The sequence below is a fragment of the Varanus komodoensis genome, unplaced genomic scaffold (assembly GCF_004798865.1).
Source record: "Varanus komodoensis strain SLA01 unplaced genomic scaffold, ASM479886v1 scaffold3, whole genome shotgun sequence".
NCBI lineage: Eukaryota > Metazoa > Chordata > Lepidosauria > Squamata > Varanidae > Varanus > Varanus komodoensis.
In genome coordinates this window covers 62,839,309-62,860,528 of record NW_025335761.1, presented here as the reverse complement: position 1 = coordinate 62,860,528, position 21,220 = coordinate 62,839,309, and the positions used below count along the sequence as shown (strand labels likewise).

General features: G+C 50.3%; 1 protein-coding gene across 1 annotated transcript in view; it reads left to right on the top strand.

Moving 5' to 3' along the window:
- The window catches only part of ARMH4 (armadillo like helical domain containing 4), a 56,889-nt gene extending 40,934 nt beyond the window's left edge, over positions 1 to 15,955 (top strand). The window contains exons 6-8 of the mRNA XM_044436260.1: positions 10,526 to 10,557; positions 13,907 to 14,041; positions 15,887 to 15,955. Coding sequence (XP_044292195.1) covers positions 10,526 to 10,557; positions 13,907 to 14,041; positions 15,887 to 15,955 — 236 coding nt within the window. The remainder of the gene's footprint in view (positions 1 to 10,525; positions 10,558 to 13,906; positions 14,042 to 15,886) is intronic.
- Positions 15,956 to 21,220: the final 5,265 nt, after the last annotated feature.

The following is a 21,220-nucleotide window of genomic DNA, read 5'->3' as shown; positions in this document are numbered from 1 at the left end:
AGGTCACATGTGACGTGGCGGCCAGGAGGGCGAACGCCACCCTTGGTTGCATGGCCAGAAGTGTGGCTTCTGGATCGAGAGAGGTGTTACTGCCCCTCTAAATGACTCTGGTGTGCCCACAACTGGAGTATTGTGTTCAGTTCTGGGCTCCAAAGTACCAGAAGGATATAGCCAGGTTGGAATCGGTGCAGTGAAGGACCACAAGGATGGTGGCCGGATTGCAGGGAAAGCCATTTGAGGCGAGACTAAGGGAACGGGGTCTTTTCAGCCTGGAGAAGAGGAGACTCCGAGGGGATATGTTGGCGACAGATAGGTGGTGGGTAAAGACCTGTTTTCCCCTGTGGAGGAGAGCAGGAAGTGTTCCAGTGGAGCAAAGCTCAGGGGACCAAGGTTCAAGTTGGATGCCAGGAAGTACTTCCTGACGGTTAGGACCCCAAGGGTGTGGAATGGGCTTCCTCGGGAGGTGGTTGAGGCCCCATCAGTGAGGGTATTTGAAGATAGGCTGGACATGCACCTGGTAGGCATGTCATGAGCAGAGCTGGCTGGTGCCGGGGGTCAGACTAGATGGCCTGGAAGACCCCTTCTGACTCACTCTGTTTCTATGTATCTATGTTTCTGTCACCTTTAGGATACTCGCTGTTTGGGGGCTTGCAATCCTTGCCATACTCCTGTAACTTTACAAAGAATGCGAGTGTGCAGACTTATGTTAAACTCTTCCAATATGTACTTCAGTGGGATTTGCATATCACCCCTCAGTGGGTTCATACAGCACAAGCCAGATTATGGGTTTTCTGTGGGCTGTTATTGAACTCTAGGTTGTTGAAACATGGGTTGTTGTGTTGTGTGAACCCAGCCATGGTAACAAGCTGTGGTTTGCCAACCACAAGCAACTCATAATTCACAATGCAACAGCAAACCCTGGGTTCTTTTCCTGGGTTGTTTGCAGTCAACCAACCATAGTTTATTAGCATGATAGGTTTCACACAACAACCCATAGTTCAACAGCAGTTTATGGTTCAACAGCACCAAACCAAAAACACCCTGCACCTTTGTTTGCTGTTTGTTGCCTGGTATCACAGAATGCGAGGTACAAAAATCAAATCTGTACTGAATGCGCCCTACCTTTTAAAAATGTGCGCACTTTTTAAATTGCTAATAGTAACTTCAAGGTGACTCAAAATGTGGGTTAATTTGTTCTGGCTTAAGCAAAAGCTCATCCTTGCTTTTTTGCCACCGTGCCATCGGTTGTGGGTAAGTACATGTTGGTAGACAAATGACCTACAGGCAGCATTTTATTCTGTACTCTACGCTGTTCCGTTCTGAAATGCTAGAACTGAACCGAGCAAGGGAAAACAATCCCTCAAATATCAGAGAGGCCTTTAGTCTAACCATGAATGGTTGCTGTTCTTGATGAAATGTCAAGTTATCTAACATTTCTCCCAGTGCCCAAAAGACATTTAATAACTCAGAGTTTCAAATAACAAGAACATTCATTTCAGTTGAACTGAGGAAGGGCATAATCCAATGGACGTTTAGGCAGTAAAAACTCCTGGAATTCCAGGTTGCTTCCGAGAACATGGCTGCTGAAAGGGACGCTATGAGCCGAAGGACTTTTTGCTGTCAAAACTTGCATCCGATTGCATCCTAGTGAGAAACCTACTCAAATTTCTTTAATCAGTTGAAGAGCCTCTTAGAAAATAAATTTGAGCAAGCTGAGTCACGCAGAGAAAGCTAGTGGGGCTTCATTTCACCACAGCTTATCATATGTGTAAGTAATAAACACAGTATATGGGTAAATATTTTGTAGCCTCTTTTCCAAATCTGCTCTGTTTCACAGCTCTGCAAGGCAGGTCGCTGTTCGTTTTCACTTTTGAGGCTTGGGGACTGAAAAGCGCCTGCTTGAGGCCCTTCTGGGGGCAGACATTTCATCCGGGTTTGCAGGAGACAGCTGATTCGTACCGATTTGTTTGTTAGCTGCAGCATCTTCAATCCCATCTTTTTCTGATGCAGTAAAACAGCTGCAGGCCAAATTCAATTTTGAGGGGTGGATGGGGCAGGCCGAAGGCAGGAAGGAGCAGCACCCGAGACAAAACGAGTAAATCCCAAACACACAAAAATATCAATGTGTTTTAAGCTGAAAGATCTTACGGCCAGCTCCGAAGCCTTAGAAGAAACATTTCCGCCTTTGAGAATGGGTGGCAAGGGTGATGCTCAGAAGCTAGAAAAACACAGAATGTTTGCTGGTCAGATGGAAAGGGGGTCCCAAGCGGGCTGGCTTTGGCCTGTTAGTTGTGGTTAAACACCCCTGCTATTGTGTAATATCAGCAGGTCCTCGTTATTCTACCAGAGATAGCAGACCTACTTAAAGAGAATACCTCGTAGGAACTGAGAGCGTCATGCCCATGCACCCAAGGAGGTGGTGATGAAAGAGCAATTGTTGTTTTAGACACAGCACACCTGCTGTTTTGCAAAATTGAAATTCGCTTGGCATTCGCTCCTGTTGCCTCTGCCTACCAGGGCAGTCACTGGTTTTGTTTTTTTCAATTTACTGACAATATTTGCATGCCTCCCTATCTTCTCGGGCTGGCTTGCCACAATAAGACATCCAAGCCCAAGAAAGGCCCATGGACTGCCTAAAAAGCAGTCAAAAGCAGCACAAATTTCAGCGGCGTGAGTAAACCGTTTCGCTGAAAGCAAATTGCCTGCAGCAGGTGAAAAGGTCCCATGGGGCTACAGAATCCAGGCACGTATTCATGACTTCAGCTCCGTGGCAATTTGCGGTCTCTGCTTTTCTCCCTTCCTTATTTTTACCCCTGTTTTGCTCAAGTCAGAACAAAGAGGTTGTCAGGGGCAAGGGGGAAGACGGGCCTCAGCAAGTGTTCCCAGCTGCCTTAGAAATGCTGATCTGATCCAGACCTGAACGATGCAGATGATTCAGCATGCCTCAGCAAGATTTAGGAACTAGGTTTGGCTCAAGGTTCTGGGATGCAACAGGAGGAGGAGGGGGGGATGATTGTCTCAAAGCTGCACTGGACCATTCCTGAGATTGGCTTAAGTGCAGAGCCGGTGGGAGCTCTGAGAGAGCGAAGAATGGACCCCAAGGTGCCAGCAGAGACGAGAGGCCCAGCTAGATTTTATCGCTTGATTACACTTCTGTACGGCTCTGTAGCCCACAGGCTCTTGGGTGGCTTGTAGATTTAGGTGAGCAGCAAGTGGGGAGGAGACAGGCTCCCTTCCAGAGCGGCCCCCCTGAAAGGGAGGGGCACAAATGTGCTCGTAAGGAGAGTTTCGGGAAGCAGTCGCTAGGTTGGGTCCAGCAGCTGACTCCGTGTATGCTCAGAGACGCCTTTTGATGATCTGCATTTGGAAGTAATAAGGAGTGTTTTGCAAGAGGAAGGGCCTGAGGCCGGTGTCTGTTCAAAGGAGGAAACACAACTTGTGACAGCAGCGCTTTCATCCAGGGCTCGTTGTTCGTCATGTTGCTCAGGCTGTCATCCCACAGGGCTTCGCTCCCCCACCCCAGCCTGCCAGGAAGTAAAATCTCAGAGTGGAGGGAGAGTGCGTGGCTTGGAAAATGCACGCGCAGAAACATTCCATGGCCGGGAGTTAAGATAATGCGGGACTTCGGTAATCACCTGCTGTGCATATCTGTGTGTCTGTTTGCTGACTTCAGAGCTGCAACGCAGGGTTGCTAATTTCATCAGTGAGCTGCTCAAATGTGGTTCTTCTGAGCTATCTTGCTGGCGTACATCAAGCCCTGTATGTCCTCATTGCCTTCCCAGGATAAGTAGGATTTCAATCAGGAGAGAGTGCGGAAGAAAAGACCGGATTCTCTCCTCCCTCGTAGCTGCTTTTCCAGTTGCATCAGCAGCAGCGCACAAGTCTGGAGGTAAAGAAACAGAGCAAAGCATGCTTCGTTGGACCCCGAGGCAGAGTGTTTGGCTCACTGCAGCTCTTGAGGTGTGCTTTAAAAGTGATGCAGGCCGCTTCGACAAAGCTTACGTTCGACAAGGTGCAGTCCTGGTCGTGAAGGATGGAGCATGAACTCTACTGTGGCCGCGTCTGAATTGCCGAGGAAGAGGGGCTTGATCAAAAAAGACCAGGGGACTGTGGTTGCTTCAAACTTATGTAAATTCATTTCTATGTACAGATGTACATTGAAGGTGTGAAATCAAAAATGAAAACATGCTCAAATGTTGCAATGCAAAGAGATCAAACCGGTCAGTCCTGGAGGAGATCGACCCTGACTACTCTTTAGAAGGCCAGATGCTGAAGATGAAACTCAAATACTTTGGCCACCTGATGAGAAGGGAAGACACCCTGGAGAAAAGCCTGATGCTGGGAACAACAGATGGCAAAAGGAGGGGGCGGCAGCGGATGAGGTGGCTGGATGGGGTCACTGGGGCGGTGGGTGTGGGCCTGGGTGGTCTCCAGGGGATGGTGGAGGACAGGAAGGCCTGGAGGAATGTTGTCCATGGGGTCGTGATGGGTCAGGCATGACTCTGAGACTAAACAACAACATATTGCAATGTCACAATGTGTGATAAAAGGATTGTACCTTGGTTCAGTACTAATGGAGCTGCACCCCTGATCCTGGCAGAACTAAGGACAGGAACGTGGGGCTCCAGCCTTTGAGATGAGAGACACGGCGGTGCTTATCTCAAGGCCACCCTCCCCAGGTACTCAGGCAGGCTCTGGGGATTCCCAAGATACATAGCTGTCAGGTGGGGGAACTGGAGAGGAGCTCTCAGGGTTGGACAAAGCTGGTATGACTCTTGAGCCTATGATGAGGCATCAGGAGAGGAAGGCCAGCCAAGTCTCTAGTCCCTCTGGTTGGCGTACAGAGAAAAGGCACGCTCGCTACCAAAAGGGTCTGCCCAAAGGGATAGGGCTCAGACATACCCAAAAGGAGGGTTTCTGGAAGTACTTGTTCGATTGGGTTCTTCGAACTTCTCTGTGCATGCCCAGAGATTGTTTCTGAAGTGGTTGCATGTATAGGTTATACTTTGGTGAGTAAAGAACATTTGCAAGGAATGGTTCCTGGACTGGAATGTGCAAAGGGAGGGAAACCTAGTTCACAACTCACTGAAGGGTTGAGTATGGGTTGTGTTTGGGTTGCCGTTGGCTTAAAACTGGATTTAGCTTATTGTGTTGTCCGAACCCAGCTGCATTATCAAATATGGTTTGTTAACCACAAACAACCCATGGAGGGAACTCATGGTTTGTTGTTGGGTTGTGAACTGTGGGTTGTTCATGGGTAAGAAATGATGCCTTGTTAGTCCAGCTGGGTTCAGACACCGCTCAACAACCCACATGAAACCCCTACTCAGTCCTTGAGTGGAGTTATCAGGTGATCTGAGCAACGGTCTCTCTCTGTTGCTACAATCTGCATCAAGTATTAATTGGATGTTTCTCCCTGAAAAGCGAAGGCCGTTGGCTGGACAACTGCTCCTTTTTTCCCGCAGCAAGAGAAAGAGATGCAAGCCACGGTATTAAGAGGTTTCGCACGTCACCCTCAAGTGGATAATTAGGCAATTAGCAATATGAAGAGTTGACAGTACAGGAGGCTGAGGGAAAATTACTCTTCTCTAGATTTCTCAGATGAACAGTACAGGGAGGCCGGGAGATGCCGACGCAGAAGCAAACTGACAGGTTGCTTAAGAAGGGGGTCAGAACAACAGGCCCCCGAGGATCCTGCTAGCAGGAAGCCGTGCCGCAATTTACGGAGCAGATAAGGAGGCAACGAGGCTGTGCAGCCGTGTGCTCATTTGCAGGCTAACGGTGGCATGAACTGCAGCTCGGAAGAAGACTCGGTGCAGGTCTGGGTGGGAGCTGAAGCTCTCGGATCGACCACTCCCAGGTTTCTGCCTGGGTCCTGGTGTCTTCAGGATAGGGCTGAAAGATTTCCAGGGGCTTTTTTCTGCCAGGGATACACTCCTCCATGTTGTCTTTGGACGGCCAGTTCCCATTAGCCCTGCCAGCAGGCCCCTTGGCTAGGAATGCTGGGGGCTGTGTCTTAATACCATCAAGAGGGCCACCAGTTCCCCATCCCTGCTTTGAAGGTAATCTTCTGGGGCCACTGGCGGATAGTGGAGGGGGCTGAACTCAGCAATGGATGGGGCCAGCACCACTGCTTTTCTCTTCCTTCTCGCCTTCCAACATCCCCTTCATCTCCTCTGTCCCAGCATCTTCCTCCTCCAGTCGAAGGCCGAGAAGAACTGCTTGTAGCGGTGCTCACTCAGCCCAGCAGGCGCTGCTTCACCCCTTACATGTTGGGGGCAGTGCTTCGCCGGAAGCATTTCTGCCTTCTAAAGGCGAAGGAGCCCTGGGCCCCAATCCCCACAAAGTGGCAGGGAACAGCCACGGGGACGTGGCGTCTCTTTTTGATTTCTCTCAGGCTGAGGCCATTCCTATGAGTTCTCCAACCCGTGTGTCGTGAGCTAGGCGTCCCCTCCCAAACAAGAGAAGCAACTCAGCAATTACAAGAAGAGTCTGTTCCATACAGAAGCCAACGTATTCACAAGCCTCAAAACACGCACCAGGTGGAATGCTGACCCCTTGCTCTGCCCCCCTTTACCCAAAACTTTGCTTACGAACCCTTCGGGGCCGGTCTCTGGAGGCGGGTGCCCTGTGGAAGCGGGCCCGCCAACGCTCTTCCCACTGAGCCCCTAATTGGTCCAGCCGGCGGGTGCATCGAGGGGCCCTTGCATCCACGTCTCCTGGGGTGTCAAGCTCTCCCCCCCAGAGCCCCTCCCCAGAATGCTCCCCACGGCTTCTTTCCCACCACCAGGAGTAGGAGGGGAGTCAGTGGTTGTCCTCAAAGTGCTTGGATCCAGCGCTGGCTCGGCCGGCTCACCGGGAGAGTTTGAGCAGCCGGGGCCTCGCTCGTCTCCACAGCTCCAACATCAGAGTGAGAACTCTGAGCCACGGCTGGGCCAGCCCCCCACTCGCCCTCCGAGTCTGAGCCGCCACTCCCACCAAAGCCCTCCATCTCTCGTGCATGCCTGGGAGTTGTGAGCGGAGCCGGCTGGTGCCAGGGGTCAGACTAGATGGCCTTGGAGACCCCTTCTGACTCGCTCTGTTTCTATGTTTCTAATCTCATCTGAGCGCGCATGCATAGTGGTCTGGGCCACTGCTTTTCCCTTCCTTTATTTATTTATTTGATTTGTTTAGAAAATTTCTAGGCCGCCCCATTCGCCGAAGCCTCGGGGCGGCTTCCTTCTCTCCTTCCAACACCCCCTTCATCCCCTCTGTCTCAGCATCCTCCTCCTCACCCACTAGGGGGAGAAGAACTGGTCACTCCATCCAGCAGGTGCCACTTTACCCCGCACAGGCTGGGGGCAATGCTTCGCCGGAAGCATTTCTGCCTTCTAAAGGCGAAGGAGCCCTGGGCCCCGATCCCCACAAAGTGGCAGGGAACAGCCATGGGGACGTGGCGTCTCTTTCCTGTCTCTCTCAGGACGAGGCCTTTCCTGTGAATTCTCCAGCCCATGCTAAAAATGTGGCCCACCTCGTGCGAGACACCTTTGGAGGTTACGGCATGGTTGTGGGTGTCACGCGGGTGAAGGGCACTTTGCCATAGGCTGTCCACCCCATTTTCTACCCGTCAGTCACGCAGATGGTCTTTCAAGCACCAGTCCAGGAGGGAAACGCATCTCAGATACTCTGTTTTTATCATTATCATATGAGCATCACCGCTGGGTGGAAGCACTTCGTTCCCCGATTCTTATCTGCACGGGCATAGCGTGACCGAGGTTCCCCGCCGAACTCTGCAGGAAGGCACTTTCTCTCCTTCTGTGCCACATCTTTGATCACCGGCTGGTTTAACGAGAGAGCCTCCCGCAGTCTGATCCCTTTGATCTCTTGAAAATAGCTCTGATTTTTATAAATGCCAACAGGAAATTGTGCCAATGGGGTGGCCACTTTGTGCTTCACCAAAAGGGGATGTAGATCTGGCTGCAGCTTGTAAGCACTCATTATAACTAAGGGTGAAAAATTAGAAATAATAGCTATTAGTGAGGCAGAAATCCAGTGCATCACACCATAGTGGGAAGGCGTGTACCTGCTCCACCTGGTGACCAGGTGATCCCTGGAAAGGGGCAGGTTCATGGCCCGTGGACACTCCTGCCTTGTTGTTCTTGGACTCCAAACTGGACTTGGACTGGGCAGATTATCTAGAAGAAGGTTGCTTCAAACGGGACAGTCCTCTGTAAAGTAGGTCACTTGGCCATGCTCGGTGAGAGGATGGGCAGCCTAGACCTGGACTGGTCTTGATTTAGAGACCATGCCATCCATGTTTGTACTATGTTTATGAAATAGTCGGCTTTTTCTGTTCACGCACACCAAGCATTCTCTGGAACAGCCACCGCGGAAGCAGAGTGCCCCCCCCCGTTCCAGTGACTGCAAGTCCTCAGACCAGAAGATTTTCTGTCATCCTGTGTAAGGTGGGAGGAGCCATGGAGGTGATCTAAGCTTCCCACCATGCGTCTTTGCTGAGCAGGCATTTTTGCTAGCTGCAGCACTTCCAGAGTGGGAGGGAAAGAGGCGGGGAGGCCTCAGGATAAATTGTCCATTGGCCTCTGCAGTCTCCTCTCTTCCCTGCCCTCCAGAGACCAGCCTGCAGAATTTGTTCTGCACTGACTGTGAGCGGGAGAGCAGGAGAGTCGTCGTTTTCGCAGGAAGGCTGTAGGGATGGCTCAGCACCATGTCAGGTCCGGAACGTGGGCAGCAGTGGGTGTCATGGCTGCAGCATGAGGGCCAGGGATGATGGAGGTGGGTGGAGACTCCTGAACGGATGCGCTGGGGCCAGAAGTCCAGGCACGGAAAGGATCAGACCAGGGCAAGATGTGTCAAAGCAGAACTGGAGCGGAAGCAAAGACCGAGTCTGGAGGAAAGGGGGGCAGACGCCTTGCGAGGCACGGTGGAGCTGAAGGATCCAGTGCCTGTCGAGGCTGGAGGGAAGAGTGGAGCTGGGAGCAGACAGGAGTCAAGGCAAGGCCGAACTAAAGCAAACGGGCGACGGGCTGGGATCGCACGGACCCGCCTCTTTAGGGCTGGACTGAGCGGTGCAGGGAAGAGCTTTGGAGAGCTTTGGCACATGACGGCACCGGCTCCAGCCCTTGCAAGGGCCATCTTTTCAAACACAGGGGGAGGCATGTCTGTCTTGCACATCAGGATGTGTCCCAGCATGCAAATGGGCCAAAAGCAATCCCCCCCTGCACCCCTGAGCCATTCAAAGAGCATGCAGAGGGGTAATGGAGCTGCCCCCCCCCCTGCCCATGTGCCTGGCACCCATCTGCAGCCATGCCCGCATTCACACGATTGTCATGTGCTGTACGCATGTCCCCGGCTCCATTGGCCCCAGGGGTGAAGCGCCCATTCTGTGCATCGAGCGGTTGTCGGAATCCCGCCATGCTTACGCAGTAACCCAATTTGCACGATCGTGTCAGGGGAAACAAGCTGAGTCGCACATGCTCCCTGATACACACGCTAAAGATACACATTATATTATTATGTTCGTAACTCAGTGTATTTTTTGTATTTTTGTATTTAATGGTAATTTATTATGTTCTATTGTATTTCAATGTATTTTATTGTGTTGTAAGCCGCCCCGAGGCTTCAGCAAGGGGCGGCATAGAAATGTTATAATAATAATAATAATAAAGGGAGAGGTGCTGGTACTGACCTATAAAGCCCTAAATGGCTTGGGCCCCAGATACCTGAAGGAACGTCTCTTTCCCTATATGCCCTCACGCCCCTTAAGATCGGCAGGGGAGGCCTCACTCCGGGAACCCTCTTTGAGGGCGGTACGGAGGGTCTCCACGCGGAGGAGGGCCTTCTCTGCGGTGGCACCCAGACTATGGAACATGCTCCCCAGACGGGTCTGCCTGGTGCCAACCCTCTACTCTTTTCGGGCCCAGGTAAAGCCCTTTCTATTTAACCTTCGTTTTAACAAGTAATAGTGTTTTATTAATATTGCTAATTTGTATACAGTCGCATTTTTATTTTTTACTATTTTATTCATTAAGAGAGGATACATTGTGGAATGTTTTTATGTTATTTTTAATATTATATTGTTATGTGTTTTGGAATTTTATTCGTATAAGCCGTCCTGAGACTCTCACAAAAGACGGCATACAAATGTCTTGAATGAATGAATGAATGAATGAATGAATGAATGAATGAATGAAGAGGGACAGGTGCAATTCCTGATGCTGGCATGGCTTGCTGTGTTGTGCGATCCTGTGCAGGGGGGCTTGCTGCAGTTAATGAGCCCTTGCATAGCCCTAAAAAAGCCCGCCAGCTCTGGGTGGCTCGTTAGCCACAGCAAGGCGCGCCCTCGCCGAGCTCACAGAATATGGGCAGAATATTGCAACTCCTCCTGCTGCCCAACCTGGGTGAATCGAGTCCCTGCAGCTTATTTCTCCATCCGGGAGGGTACAATTGCTTGTTACGGGCCTTGCAGAGGAAAACCTGGTTCCAAGGCTTGAAATTGCAACAAACTTTTCTGTTGTTGGTTTTCCAGTGAGAAGCTGGATGGAGAAGCTGAAGGATAAGGTAAGTTGCTCTTCACATACCTGGTTTTGTTTGCAAAGACAAAGTCGTTTTTTAAAACAATCTGACATCTGAAAGGGTGACAGTTTGGTAAGAGTCGAACGCATCTTCTGGATGACGCCCTGGGAGGAAAAGCATTTCAAAGATTCGAAGGGTGATGGATTTTTTTCTTATTCCTGACGGCTTGGCCCTGTGGCCAGGTGCTTTCCAACAGGGCTTTTCTTGGCTTCCTTTTCCACCCACACCCCCACAGTGGTCCTTTGTGGGAATCACTGGATCCCACCTTCCATCCTGAAAGGTTGGGCAGAAAAAGAGGCTTGGTCCAAACAACATGGCAAACTCCAGTGGTTTTTCACCATTGCCAGCCGTTGTCACGTCGTCCAAACCCAATCGTGGTATTTCGTCGTGGTCGGTCTGGTTTTCAGAAACCACAAACAGAAACAAATGTTTGCTCTATGGTTTTTCTAGTTTGCTGTGCTGTCCGAACCCAGCATTGTGGTTTCCACAGTCCTCCCCCACCCCTGTTTTTAAGGAAAAAAACCATAAATACAAAACTTTACAACAGCAAAATAAAACATAACCAGAATACAATAATTAAGAAAAGAATAAATGATGGCGTGCACCCCCCACCCCGGAGACCAACACTACCACCATTAACATACTGTAACAATTAATAATATATACTTCAATTATACCCATATCCCCTCCGGAAATTCATATAATCTTGACTGGGTTTACAGCCTTTGCCTTCTGTCAGTACTGCTGGTGTCCGCAGTCCTGGCATGAAACGACCGCAGAGCCGCCTGGAAAGAGCAACAGCTTCATGAGCCGCTCCAGCCATCCAGCCTCTACCTGCAGGCCAGTGAGGGGGAAGCAGGTGACGGAGCCAGAGAGCGCTGCCCCTTGGGCTTGAGGTTCAGGTGTGATGCGGATGAACAGCCCGAGAACTAAGCAGGGATAATGGAAACCACAACAGCATGTAAACCACTTGATCGTCTGTTGGGTAATCAAACTGTGGGAACCTGTAGTGGTGTGTGAACCCAGCCAGAGGTCTGATCAGGTGAGGTGTCCCTGTCCTGCTCTTCCTCACTGCTTGTCCAAATCAGCCATGCCGGCTCAGGATGGGGGTTGTAGTTAGTTGTAGGTCGGGATGAACCCTTTGGGAATTTGTTCCTCCAGAGTCTGCAGACTACCTCTTGGGCTCAACCTGATCCCGCAGAGCAAGCTGAGCCAAGCGGCGGCCTGAGGAAGCTCATGGCCTCTTGGTTGCCCGACTGGCAACCTGTGCATTCCTGGTGGCCAAACTCCTTCCCGCTTCCTGCCGTTGGCAGTAGCCACGGACGTGGCAGGATCTTGCTCTTTCTGCCGCCTGTGGGGCTCGATTCCTAGCAGGAGTGAACCCTGACTGTGCTTGCCTAAAACCTGGACTCTGGGCCACGGCAAAGCAGAGGAGAGTTCAGGAAGCCAAAACCAGGGAAGCCAGCAGATTTTCTGCAGAAGACGGGTTCCTCGCCCATCCCTAGATGTAGTCCAAGATTTGGAGAATGCTGGATGATTGCCCTGATGCCCTCCTGCTTGGGCTTCCCGGAGGCACCTGGTTGGCTAGTGTCAAAGGATTATTTTATTTATTTATTTATGTATGAAAACATTTTTATGCCGCCCCATTCGCCGAAGCCTTGGGGCGGCTTACAACAATAAATAAAAGTAATAATAATATAAATTACAATAAATATAAACATTAAAAATCCAAAAATACAATATAAAATAAGCCACCCTGGCCAGATAAAATCAAGTAATACTAACAGTAAAAATGCTGCTTAAATAAAAAGGTCTTGGCCTGGCGCCGAAAAACAAATAACGACGGCGCCAGGCGGACCTCTCTGGGGAGCGCATTCCATAACCTAGGCGCCACCGCTGAGAAAGCCCTCCTCCGAGTAACCACCCTCCTAATTTCCTTCACGGAGGGCTCCCGGAGGAGGGCCTCTCCCGCTGATCTCAGGGGGCGGCCGGGCATATATGGACGTAAGCGCTCCTTCAGGTAACCAGGACCCAAGCCGTTTAGGGCTTTATAGGTCATCTCCATTATGGGAATTATAGTCCAAGATACGACCCAGCAGGCCATCTCGTAAGTTCTTTATGGCTTTTGGGCAATTGCAGGTACTAAATATTATGAAAGATCGACCGTCCTTTTAAGCAGGGCTTTTCCTGTAGCTTTACCATCCTGGCAAATCCTGCGCTGGTTCCTAAGGGGGTGCTTAGTGGCCACCCTCTCTGCCTTCCCACCTCCCAGGAATAGCTGGTGTTGGATTCTGGCCTTTTAGCACCTCTTTATGGTGCTTCGGGTTTTCAGTTCATGTGAGAGGATGGGGGAGGGAAGGAGAACAGCAAAAGGAGCCGAGGCATCTCTCTTGGATCCTGAATACATCTCCAGCTTGCAGCAGCAAGAAAAGCGACACATTCCATCTGGTCCCTGGATTCCACCATGAGCCAGTAATGTTGCTGATTGTGTGGGGAAAGGAGGGGAAAGACCAGAAGACTTTGTGTCATAAATGAAGTCACATACATGTGTGTACGTGTGATGCTAAAGGAAGAATCTTCACAGGTGCAACATGAGGGGTCCCAATGGGCAGGATAGGTTTTGCAATTGTCTTAGAGCTCCTGTGTGGAAACACAACAGCTTGTGACCAGACGAGTGGCCGCATCCAACTTTGCTGGTGCAACTCTGCTCATTTTCCCCCTGCACTGGAGGGCAGGACGGGTTCCAGGGGAGCAAAGCTCAGGGAACCAAGATTCAGGATGAATGGCAGGAAGTACTTCCTGATGGTTAGGGCCCCTAGGGCATGGAATGGGCTCTATGGGAGGTGGTTGAAGCCCCATCGGTGAAGGTGTTTAAGGACAGGGTGGACATGCACATGGTGGGCATGGCATTAGTGGAACTGGCTGGAGCTGGGGGTCAGACTAGATGGCCCAGGAGACCCCTTCTGACTTGCTCTGCTTCTGGGTTTCTAATTTTTGTTGCACCTACTGGGCCCACAAGTTGCAACGCCATAATGAAGGAAACACTTGTTTCCTCAAAGGCACAGACCAGCTGATCACCTATAGTCCTCTCGAAGGGGAGACGGTTTAGTTTTGCTGCGCTTTCATTTTACAAACACACAGGATCCCTTACCCTTCTGATCGGCCTCCTCTGTCTCTCCGCGACAGTCAACATTCCAGTAATGCAATGAAGCTGCAGAATAAAGGCGCTTTTGATCAATTGTTAACAGCAAGATTGGCAATGGTCGGCTCTGAACTGGCTGCCTCCTGAACATGCTCGTATTTTTCCTTTCTCGGCTCTCTTTCTTCCTTGCAGGCGGGTTACATGTCCGGGATGCTGGTCCCTGTGGGCGTTGGCATCGCTGGGGCCCTTTTCATCTTGGGGGCTCTTTACAGCATCAAGATCATGAACCGCCGACGCAGGAACGGCTTCAAGAGGCACAAACGAAAGGTAAGGAGCCCTCCCCTAAAGCTGCCGAGGGGCTCTTTCCTAAATCAGAAAGAAAGAAATTATTTTTTCTTTCCTAAATCAGAAAGAAAGAAATTATTTTTTCTTTCCTAAATCAGAAAGAAAGAAAAATCAACGGGACCCCCTTTTTGTTCAAATCAGCACATCGTGCATGGATGAGTTATGTGCCCGTCTTTGCTGTGTATTTGCCTGACAAGAGAAAGCACTGGAATCACTTTCACATAATTCCCTGCCAGGTTGACCAGGACTTGGGGAAGGCTACATTAAAAAGCATGCTGGCAGTCCGGATTCGGCGTACTCCCCCTGCCCCCAAATCTTGCAATATTTATAAATTGAGCAACCTGAACAAACATGCAAAACATAATCTTGTTTTTCCACCTATTTCTTTCTGCAATTTTTCAGAATGGCTTTGTGTGATTTAGGCTGCCAATGTTTGCGTAGAGTTTCCACTAAACTTTACTTCTGAGTTGATACGGGAAGGAATTTGCTGTTACTCTGGTCTTGCTAATCACAAGAGAGACCATGGTTAGGGCTCAGAGCCCTAGAAAACTTCTTCCCAAGGAGATTTCAGCAGGCTTTCCTCAATCACTTCTGAGCAAACCTTTTGCGGCCATAAGGACCAGAAACTTTAAAATGCAGACAGATGCAAATTTGTTCTGCTGGGGCCTGCTCAGAACCCCAGGGCTGGTTCCTTTCCAGCCCAGATCATCGGACAGGACTGAATATCCTATTAGATTGAAATCTGATAGGATTCTGAAACCTTTCAGGGAAATTTGGAAACCTGAATAACAGTTTGAAGCTATGCAGATTTTCTCAAAAGTAGGACCATCTTTATATAGTTCTGCTTAGTCCTTAGTGAGTTTAGGTCTGCAGCCTAAATCAAACTAGTTAAGCATAATTAGCACAACACTGTATGCATTTAGCCAGAAAAAAGCCCTCCACCTGCTATCTTGCCCCAGCCAATGTGGGAGGTGAAGGACTTTTTCCCGTCTAAACATGCATAGAATTGTGCCCTCTGAACTTCCCCAGCTGGGTTCAGAAGACACAACAAGGTGGTTTTTCATCGTTGTTGTGCTGTCTGAACCCAGCTATGGTATTTTGCTGTGGCACGTTTGGCCTTTAGAAACATGATCAGAAACAACACTTTGTGCTATGGTTCCTCCCTACTACCAAGGCTTATTGCGTTGTCTGAACCCAGGATCGTGGTTTCCATGGTCCTGGCATGCAGCTACCACAGAGTCCCCTGGAAAGAGCGGTAACTGCAGGAGCCACTCCAGCCATCCAGCCTCCATGTGTGGGCCAATGAGGGAGAGACAGGAGACACAGGCAGGGAGAGATGCACCTTGGGACTGAATTTCAGGCACGGGGGCTGATGGGATACATGCCAACAGTGGGAGGAATGAGTGGGAGGGACGGAAACCACGATAAAGCCGAAACCACTTGATGGTCTGTTGGGTAATCATGCTGACAAACTGTGAACTGTGTAACCATGCAAGTGGCTTCTTGCGCTGTGTGAATGCAGCCCATGGGTCACTTAATCTGCTTTTGATAAACTTCAGGGTGAGATAAGCAGTGTAAGAGATGTCATCCCCTGTGGATTTCTGGCAGTTTTGCTTTCCTCTCTGTCTCCTGCCTCTTACCCCAATTGCTAACCTGCCTCCAGCTGAGATGAAATGCACCAGTGTACTTGGGAAGGAGCAAGGAAATGAGGCTTTATACCTTGCGGCTGATTCTCTCTCTCTCTCTCTCTCTCTCCCCCTCTCTCTCCCCTTCCCCCCTTCTCTGCCTTGCCTTCCCTGCTCCCCTCTTCGCCTCTCTCCACGCGAGCAGAGGGAGTTCAACAGCATGCAAGACCGAGTGATGCTTCTAGCGGATAGCTCCGAAGATGAATTTTGAGCCAGACTGCAGTGCCGTAGCGTCATGATCTCCGGCGACTCCCCCCACCTTTCCTCCTGTTTGGTTTCCGTTTGCAAAGGGAGGTGTGCAGGGAGAACGTGTTTCCGCTGCATCACTGCCCCCCGCTGCGTTCATCGGGGCACGGCCTGCCCCCAAAGGAAGGCTCATGCCTGCGCGCCACTCAGAGCATGCACGTTGACCGATGCACAACTGTGTTGTTTGTTCGTTCGTTTTAAAAGTAGCTTCCACGCACTGCATGTCATTCAAGGGTCACGTAACCCAGAGGCAGCGCTAGGAGAGAGCTTATTAAGGCCGGGCCCCCGGATCTTCCATTTGGAGCCCTGGATCTCTGGGAGGCCCCCAGCCTCCGAGTCCAGGGGCCGTGATGAGCGTCGTTAACCTTCTGGGGTACTTGGCTTCTTGTCCACGTGAGCTTCCCTTCCGCTCCCCTTGCCCTGCAGAATCTTCCTGCCCAAATTTTTCTTCCTGTTCAAATGCCCTTTTCTCTCTCATTCATATATTCCTTCCCCACCTCCCCCAATAGGGGTGTTCTTAGGAGACAGGGTCCTTTGAAGACAAGCTCACGTTAGAGCACATGCAAATTAGCATATGCTAATGAATGCGGGTTTTGTGGCCTGAACCCCAGGTCTTTTTGGTACCCTGACAAAGACAAGGAATGCCGTCAGGAAAGGCCACATGACTAGCCCGAATGTTTAAATTTACGTTTTAACCATCAGCAATTTTGTGCCGGCTGAGCTGGAGTTTGTGATTCCTAAAATGTGTGGCTCCTTTTAGTGATTGACCTGCCCATGAGAAGCTTACCAGCAACACCAAATATGCAGAATAATAATAATTGACGGACACAATAGTTATATATCATTTATGACACGTAACAGCCCGTTGGGAGTTCTGTGGGCAACATGGCAAGCATTTCCTCTGCTAAACTGCAAAGCTCTGGAGGCTACGCTTGGGAGCAGAAGAAAGGTTTTGGGGCAACCATGCTGAATCCCTTTCCCTCCAGCCAGTTTTCTGCCTCCTCTCCTTCTGCAGCTTCCTCCCTTAGGAGAAGAAGATATGGAGTACTCACATCTTTTCCCCTGCGAGGAGAAAAGTGGCTGGATGAGGAAGGAGAGGTTTTGAATGGAAGAGAAAGAAAAAAGAAAGGAAGACAGTCGGAAATTATTTGTGCTTTGCCGGCAGTTTGGCCTTCTAAGTACACCCACCCATGATGGAGAGCTGGTTCTCATATAGACAGGCAGTAAGGTGTATGCAGGATTGGGGTGCTGTGTGGTTACCTCCGTGTGAATAGATCCCTTCTCCACCATTCAGTGTTGGCAGCTGAGAAGGCATGAATTGTTTCCAGTGTTGGTGTTCTGAGGTGACATGAAAGTTGGGTGTGGTGTTTTTGATTTCTAGAGGTTCACTGGGGTGCATTTGCATCATCTTTGGCAAAGGACCATCCGACGCTGAAAACGCGTGTATGAACTGGTTCCTAACCTAAGGCAGGCGTTTCCAAACATTTGAGAACCAGATGTGCTCCCCTCCCACGAATCAAAATTAGGGGTTGGGTTCCCCTTCGTTGGAAAAATAGATAAATGCATTTTGTCTCGAGGGTTTCATACCTGCCTGCCATAAGGGGGACCGTGGGATGGATGTCTCTGAACAGGTGACTCAATCTTTTGAGGTTTGCTTCTTCCCTTCTTGAAATAGATGATTGAGCATCACTGGATGCTCCAACACTTGACTTCACAGAGCCTTGTGCCATGTTAATGCACCTGTGTGTGCATTCAAACTACTCAAATGCAATCAGAACTATTCCCGACTGGTCTGGTCTGGTCTGGTCTGGTCTGGTCTGTTTTGCTTTGCTTTGAAATGACCCTCGTCATGGGAAGTGGGCTGCAGAAAGGACCCCAGTCTGTGTGGCCAGTGGACGGGGGTACAGTAGGTGACAGGGAAGTCTGGGAATGATTGGGAGCTGTCCTTTCGACTTTCAAACTGGTTTCTCCGAACGGCAGAAAGGGGATAGTCGGAAAAGCACCCAGCGGGAAGCCAATGCATAGCGGAAGGAAGAAGAGACAGTGGAGAAGAGGAGCCAAAGGCAGGAGCAGCTGCAGGAAGTTGTGAGAGTAAGCCTTCCGGCCACATGCAGAGACACACTTGTGCTCTCGTACAGACACACACACACACGTGTGCACATACACACATGCATGGCTCAGGACATGGAGCAGAAAGAAATAACGGGTTGGAGGTTGTCAGATGGATGGAGGCTGTTTTGGACTCACCCAACGGGGAGGGCCCCCTTCCAAATGGGGCGATGGCAACCTCAAACTGCCCCCCCCAAGCCAACATAGAGATGATGGGAAGCTTTAACGTGGGAAGGCATTAAGTATGTCTCACCCCCTTCCCGGCGCCACTCCGGCCCGGCCAGGTTCTGTTCTCGCAGTGCCAACCGGCTCCCCACCGAAAACCCACCAACAGGTCTTGGGTGCATAGCACCCTCCAGCAACGGGCATTGATAGGCAGACTGCACAGAGCCCCCAGGAACTGGAAGTGCTCCTGGTCTCCTCACCTGAATTGTCTGAAATTTTAAAGCCCTCCAAACTGCAGGCCGTCACGGCACCTTGTGGAAGCGAACACTGTCGTTTAATTATGCACTCAGCAAAGAAGTCACTATTTTGCTCTGCCCTGAATCTTTCGCCCAGGAGCCTTATGGGAGGACCTCACGGGGGATGATGGGAGCGGGAGAAAAGCGGCACCCTCATCATGTGCTCTACACCAGCCATGCTCCTGAAGGCCTCCATCGCACCTCTCCTCACCCCGCCACCTCCTGCTACGTACCCAGCCCCCCCCCACCCCCTGCCAGCCCCCCACCCCACTCACACCCCTTCGAAGGCAGCCTGAGCAGAGCAGCCACAGACCCTGGGATCTAGCAAGTCTGGGCGGCTTCACCAGTGCCTCTTTGACCTGGCAAAGCTGGGACCGGATCATGGCCTGCTCCCCCCTGCCCGGGTTCCCCAAAGGGCTGCAAGGAAGCAGAACAAACTGGGTGGAGGGAGTTGTCTTGTGTTGGGCCAAACTCTCTGGGACTCGGGCAGAGAAAGGTTTTTCGTATCAACTGGATTCTTTAGGGTTGGGGCATTGAATGCTGGTAGATTCCTGGCTTTTGTGCAGGTTTTTCCCTAATCGAAAAGGTTATCTTAAGCCTTCGTTTCAACAATAGGAATGTTGAGTTAAAATACACTGGTAGTTAGGCCTTTTAGGTCTCTCGCTTCAGCCCTATTTCCGCTGGACTCCAGAGGGCTTCTCCAAAGTGGGACTTTTGACCCTCAAAACGGAAAGATTTGATACCCCGCTTTAACTAGAGATGCCAGGATGGAGCCCAGTATCTGATGTTCCTCTTTGGATCGGTTCCTCCTGCACTTTTCTGTGTGTAGGAAATCAATAGGATGAAAAACATCTGAACTGGGAACTCTGGGTCTGGAACACCTTGCTAACATGGGGCTAGAAAGCAAATGGTTTGAGAAGTTATAGCAAACATACATTCTAACCAATGTAGATTTTATTTTACATTTGAGTTATGCCTATAGGGAAAAGAAATATGTATTTTTAGTAGGTAAATGGTTGGGCTAGTACCGGGGAAGGCTTGGATCCAAGACTCCTCACCAAGGTGTAATTTCCGTTGGGCCTTGGGGCACGTCGGCCTCGGTTCTTCACCTGTATGATGGTAAGAATAGTGGCCTACCTCACAGGGTTGTTGTGAGGGTAAACAATAAAGTTTGTAAAGCAGTTGGCAAACTAGAAGAGCTCTATACAAACGGTTATATGAATTCATGATTTCATCTCTGCTAGTAGAAATGATTCAGTTGTTGCTTGAATGGGAATTTTGGCCTTGAGTATTTGATTTAAGAGGTCGCAGCTCTGCAGAGATGCACAATTAGCAACGATTGACCTGGTGAGCAGGTAATAGGTGTGAAGGAGAGACTTCCACTTTCAGAGGGTGCCACCCCTGGGAAATACCTCAGTTCTTTAGCTTTTCCTGGAACACCCTCTACCAAGTGCATTCATTTTTAGTTTCTGGCTATCAGGGCAATTCCCATGCCTGGAGGAAGGAATATCAATACGTGCCTTAAAAAATAGTTGGAGAAGAATCTGTTTCCGTCCTCCTGGTTGTTTCCCAATGATGCTTCAGCTTGCCATTTTTCAGTCCCTGAGGTGTGAATCCCCCTAGAACCTCATGTTCGTTTCTGTCGGAAGGTCCTGGCTAAGAAAAACGGAGCAGTGCTGGAGTAAGGTGTATGCCCCCTCCTGTCTTTAATTACAGGATTTGGAGCCATGGGTGGTGGGGTGACTTAAAACGGAAAACAAGCAACGCCTCTCTGAGTTTTTCCAGATACAGCAAATAATGGAACACATGTTTGCATTTAACATGGACATTTTTGTAAATGCAAAGAGCAGGGCTGGGAACTGTGTGAGCACTGGGATTATCTGGGATTGCGGCAAACAGGTAAGTGAGACTAACCTTTTCCTCCAGGACTGTAGTCCTGACCCAAACCATCCACAGAAAGCTGCTACGTGCGTCGGGAGGGAAACTCCTGGAGCCCCCCCTGGACCTCCAGAGCAGCACTGGGGGAGCAAATTTGGCTAGGACTGCAGCCCGGGAGGAAAGAGTTAAACTTCCTTCCCCATCGGTTGCAATTCTAATACATTTCAGCACCCCCTTTTTCAGTCTGCTGCTTGCAGGGACAGACATGTGCATGTCAAAGGCTAAGGTGCTTTCAGCTTCTTCGGATTCCCCCCCAGGTTTTATTCCTCCTTGGATTCTGCTGTTATGGCTCAGTGGTGCTCACAGTAACAGCACTTGGGCAGTGGGAACTGGTCGCCCCAGGGCTGACTTCATTTGAGAAGGAAGGAGCTGGAGTACTGCAGAGAGCCAGCAACGGGGGGCACACGCTCTTCTAAGAGGGGTTTGTGCAGGCCAGTTTCCCAGGACGGGGGGGGGCACAGCCTCCCCCAGTGCTGCTCGGAACAATGTTCGTGCTTCACTGTCTCCCCCGCCCCCCCAGCAACAACCTCACAAGGTAGGTCAGAGACGGAGGGGCCCAAGGTCACACAGTGAGCGATTTCCCAGCCCTTGTAGGCCAGCCTCTAACCACTGCACTGCACTGCTTCTGCAGGCGGCTGGGCTGCAGGTAGGAAGAAGCATCTTTCTCACCCCCTTTGCAGAGAATCAAGATTTTTTTTTTTTTTTTTGTAAATGCGCTGATT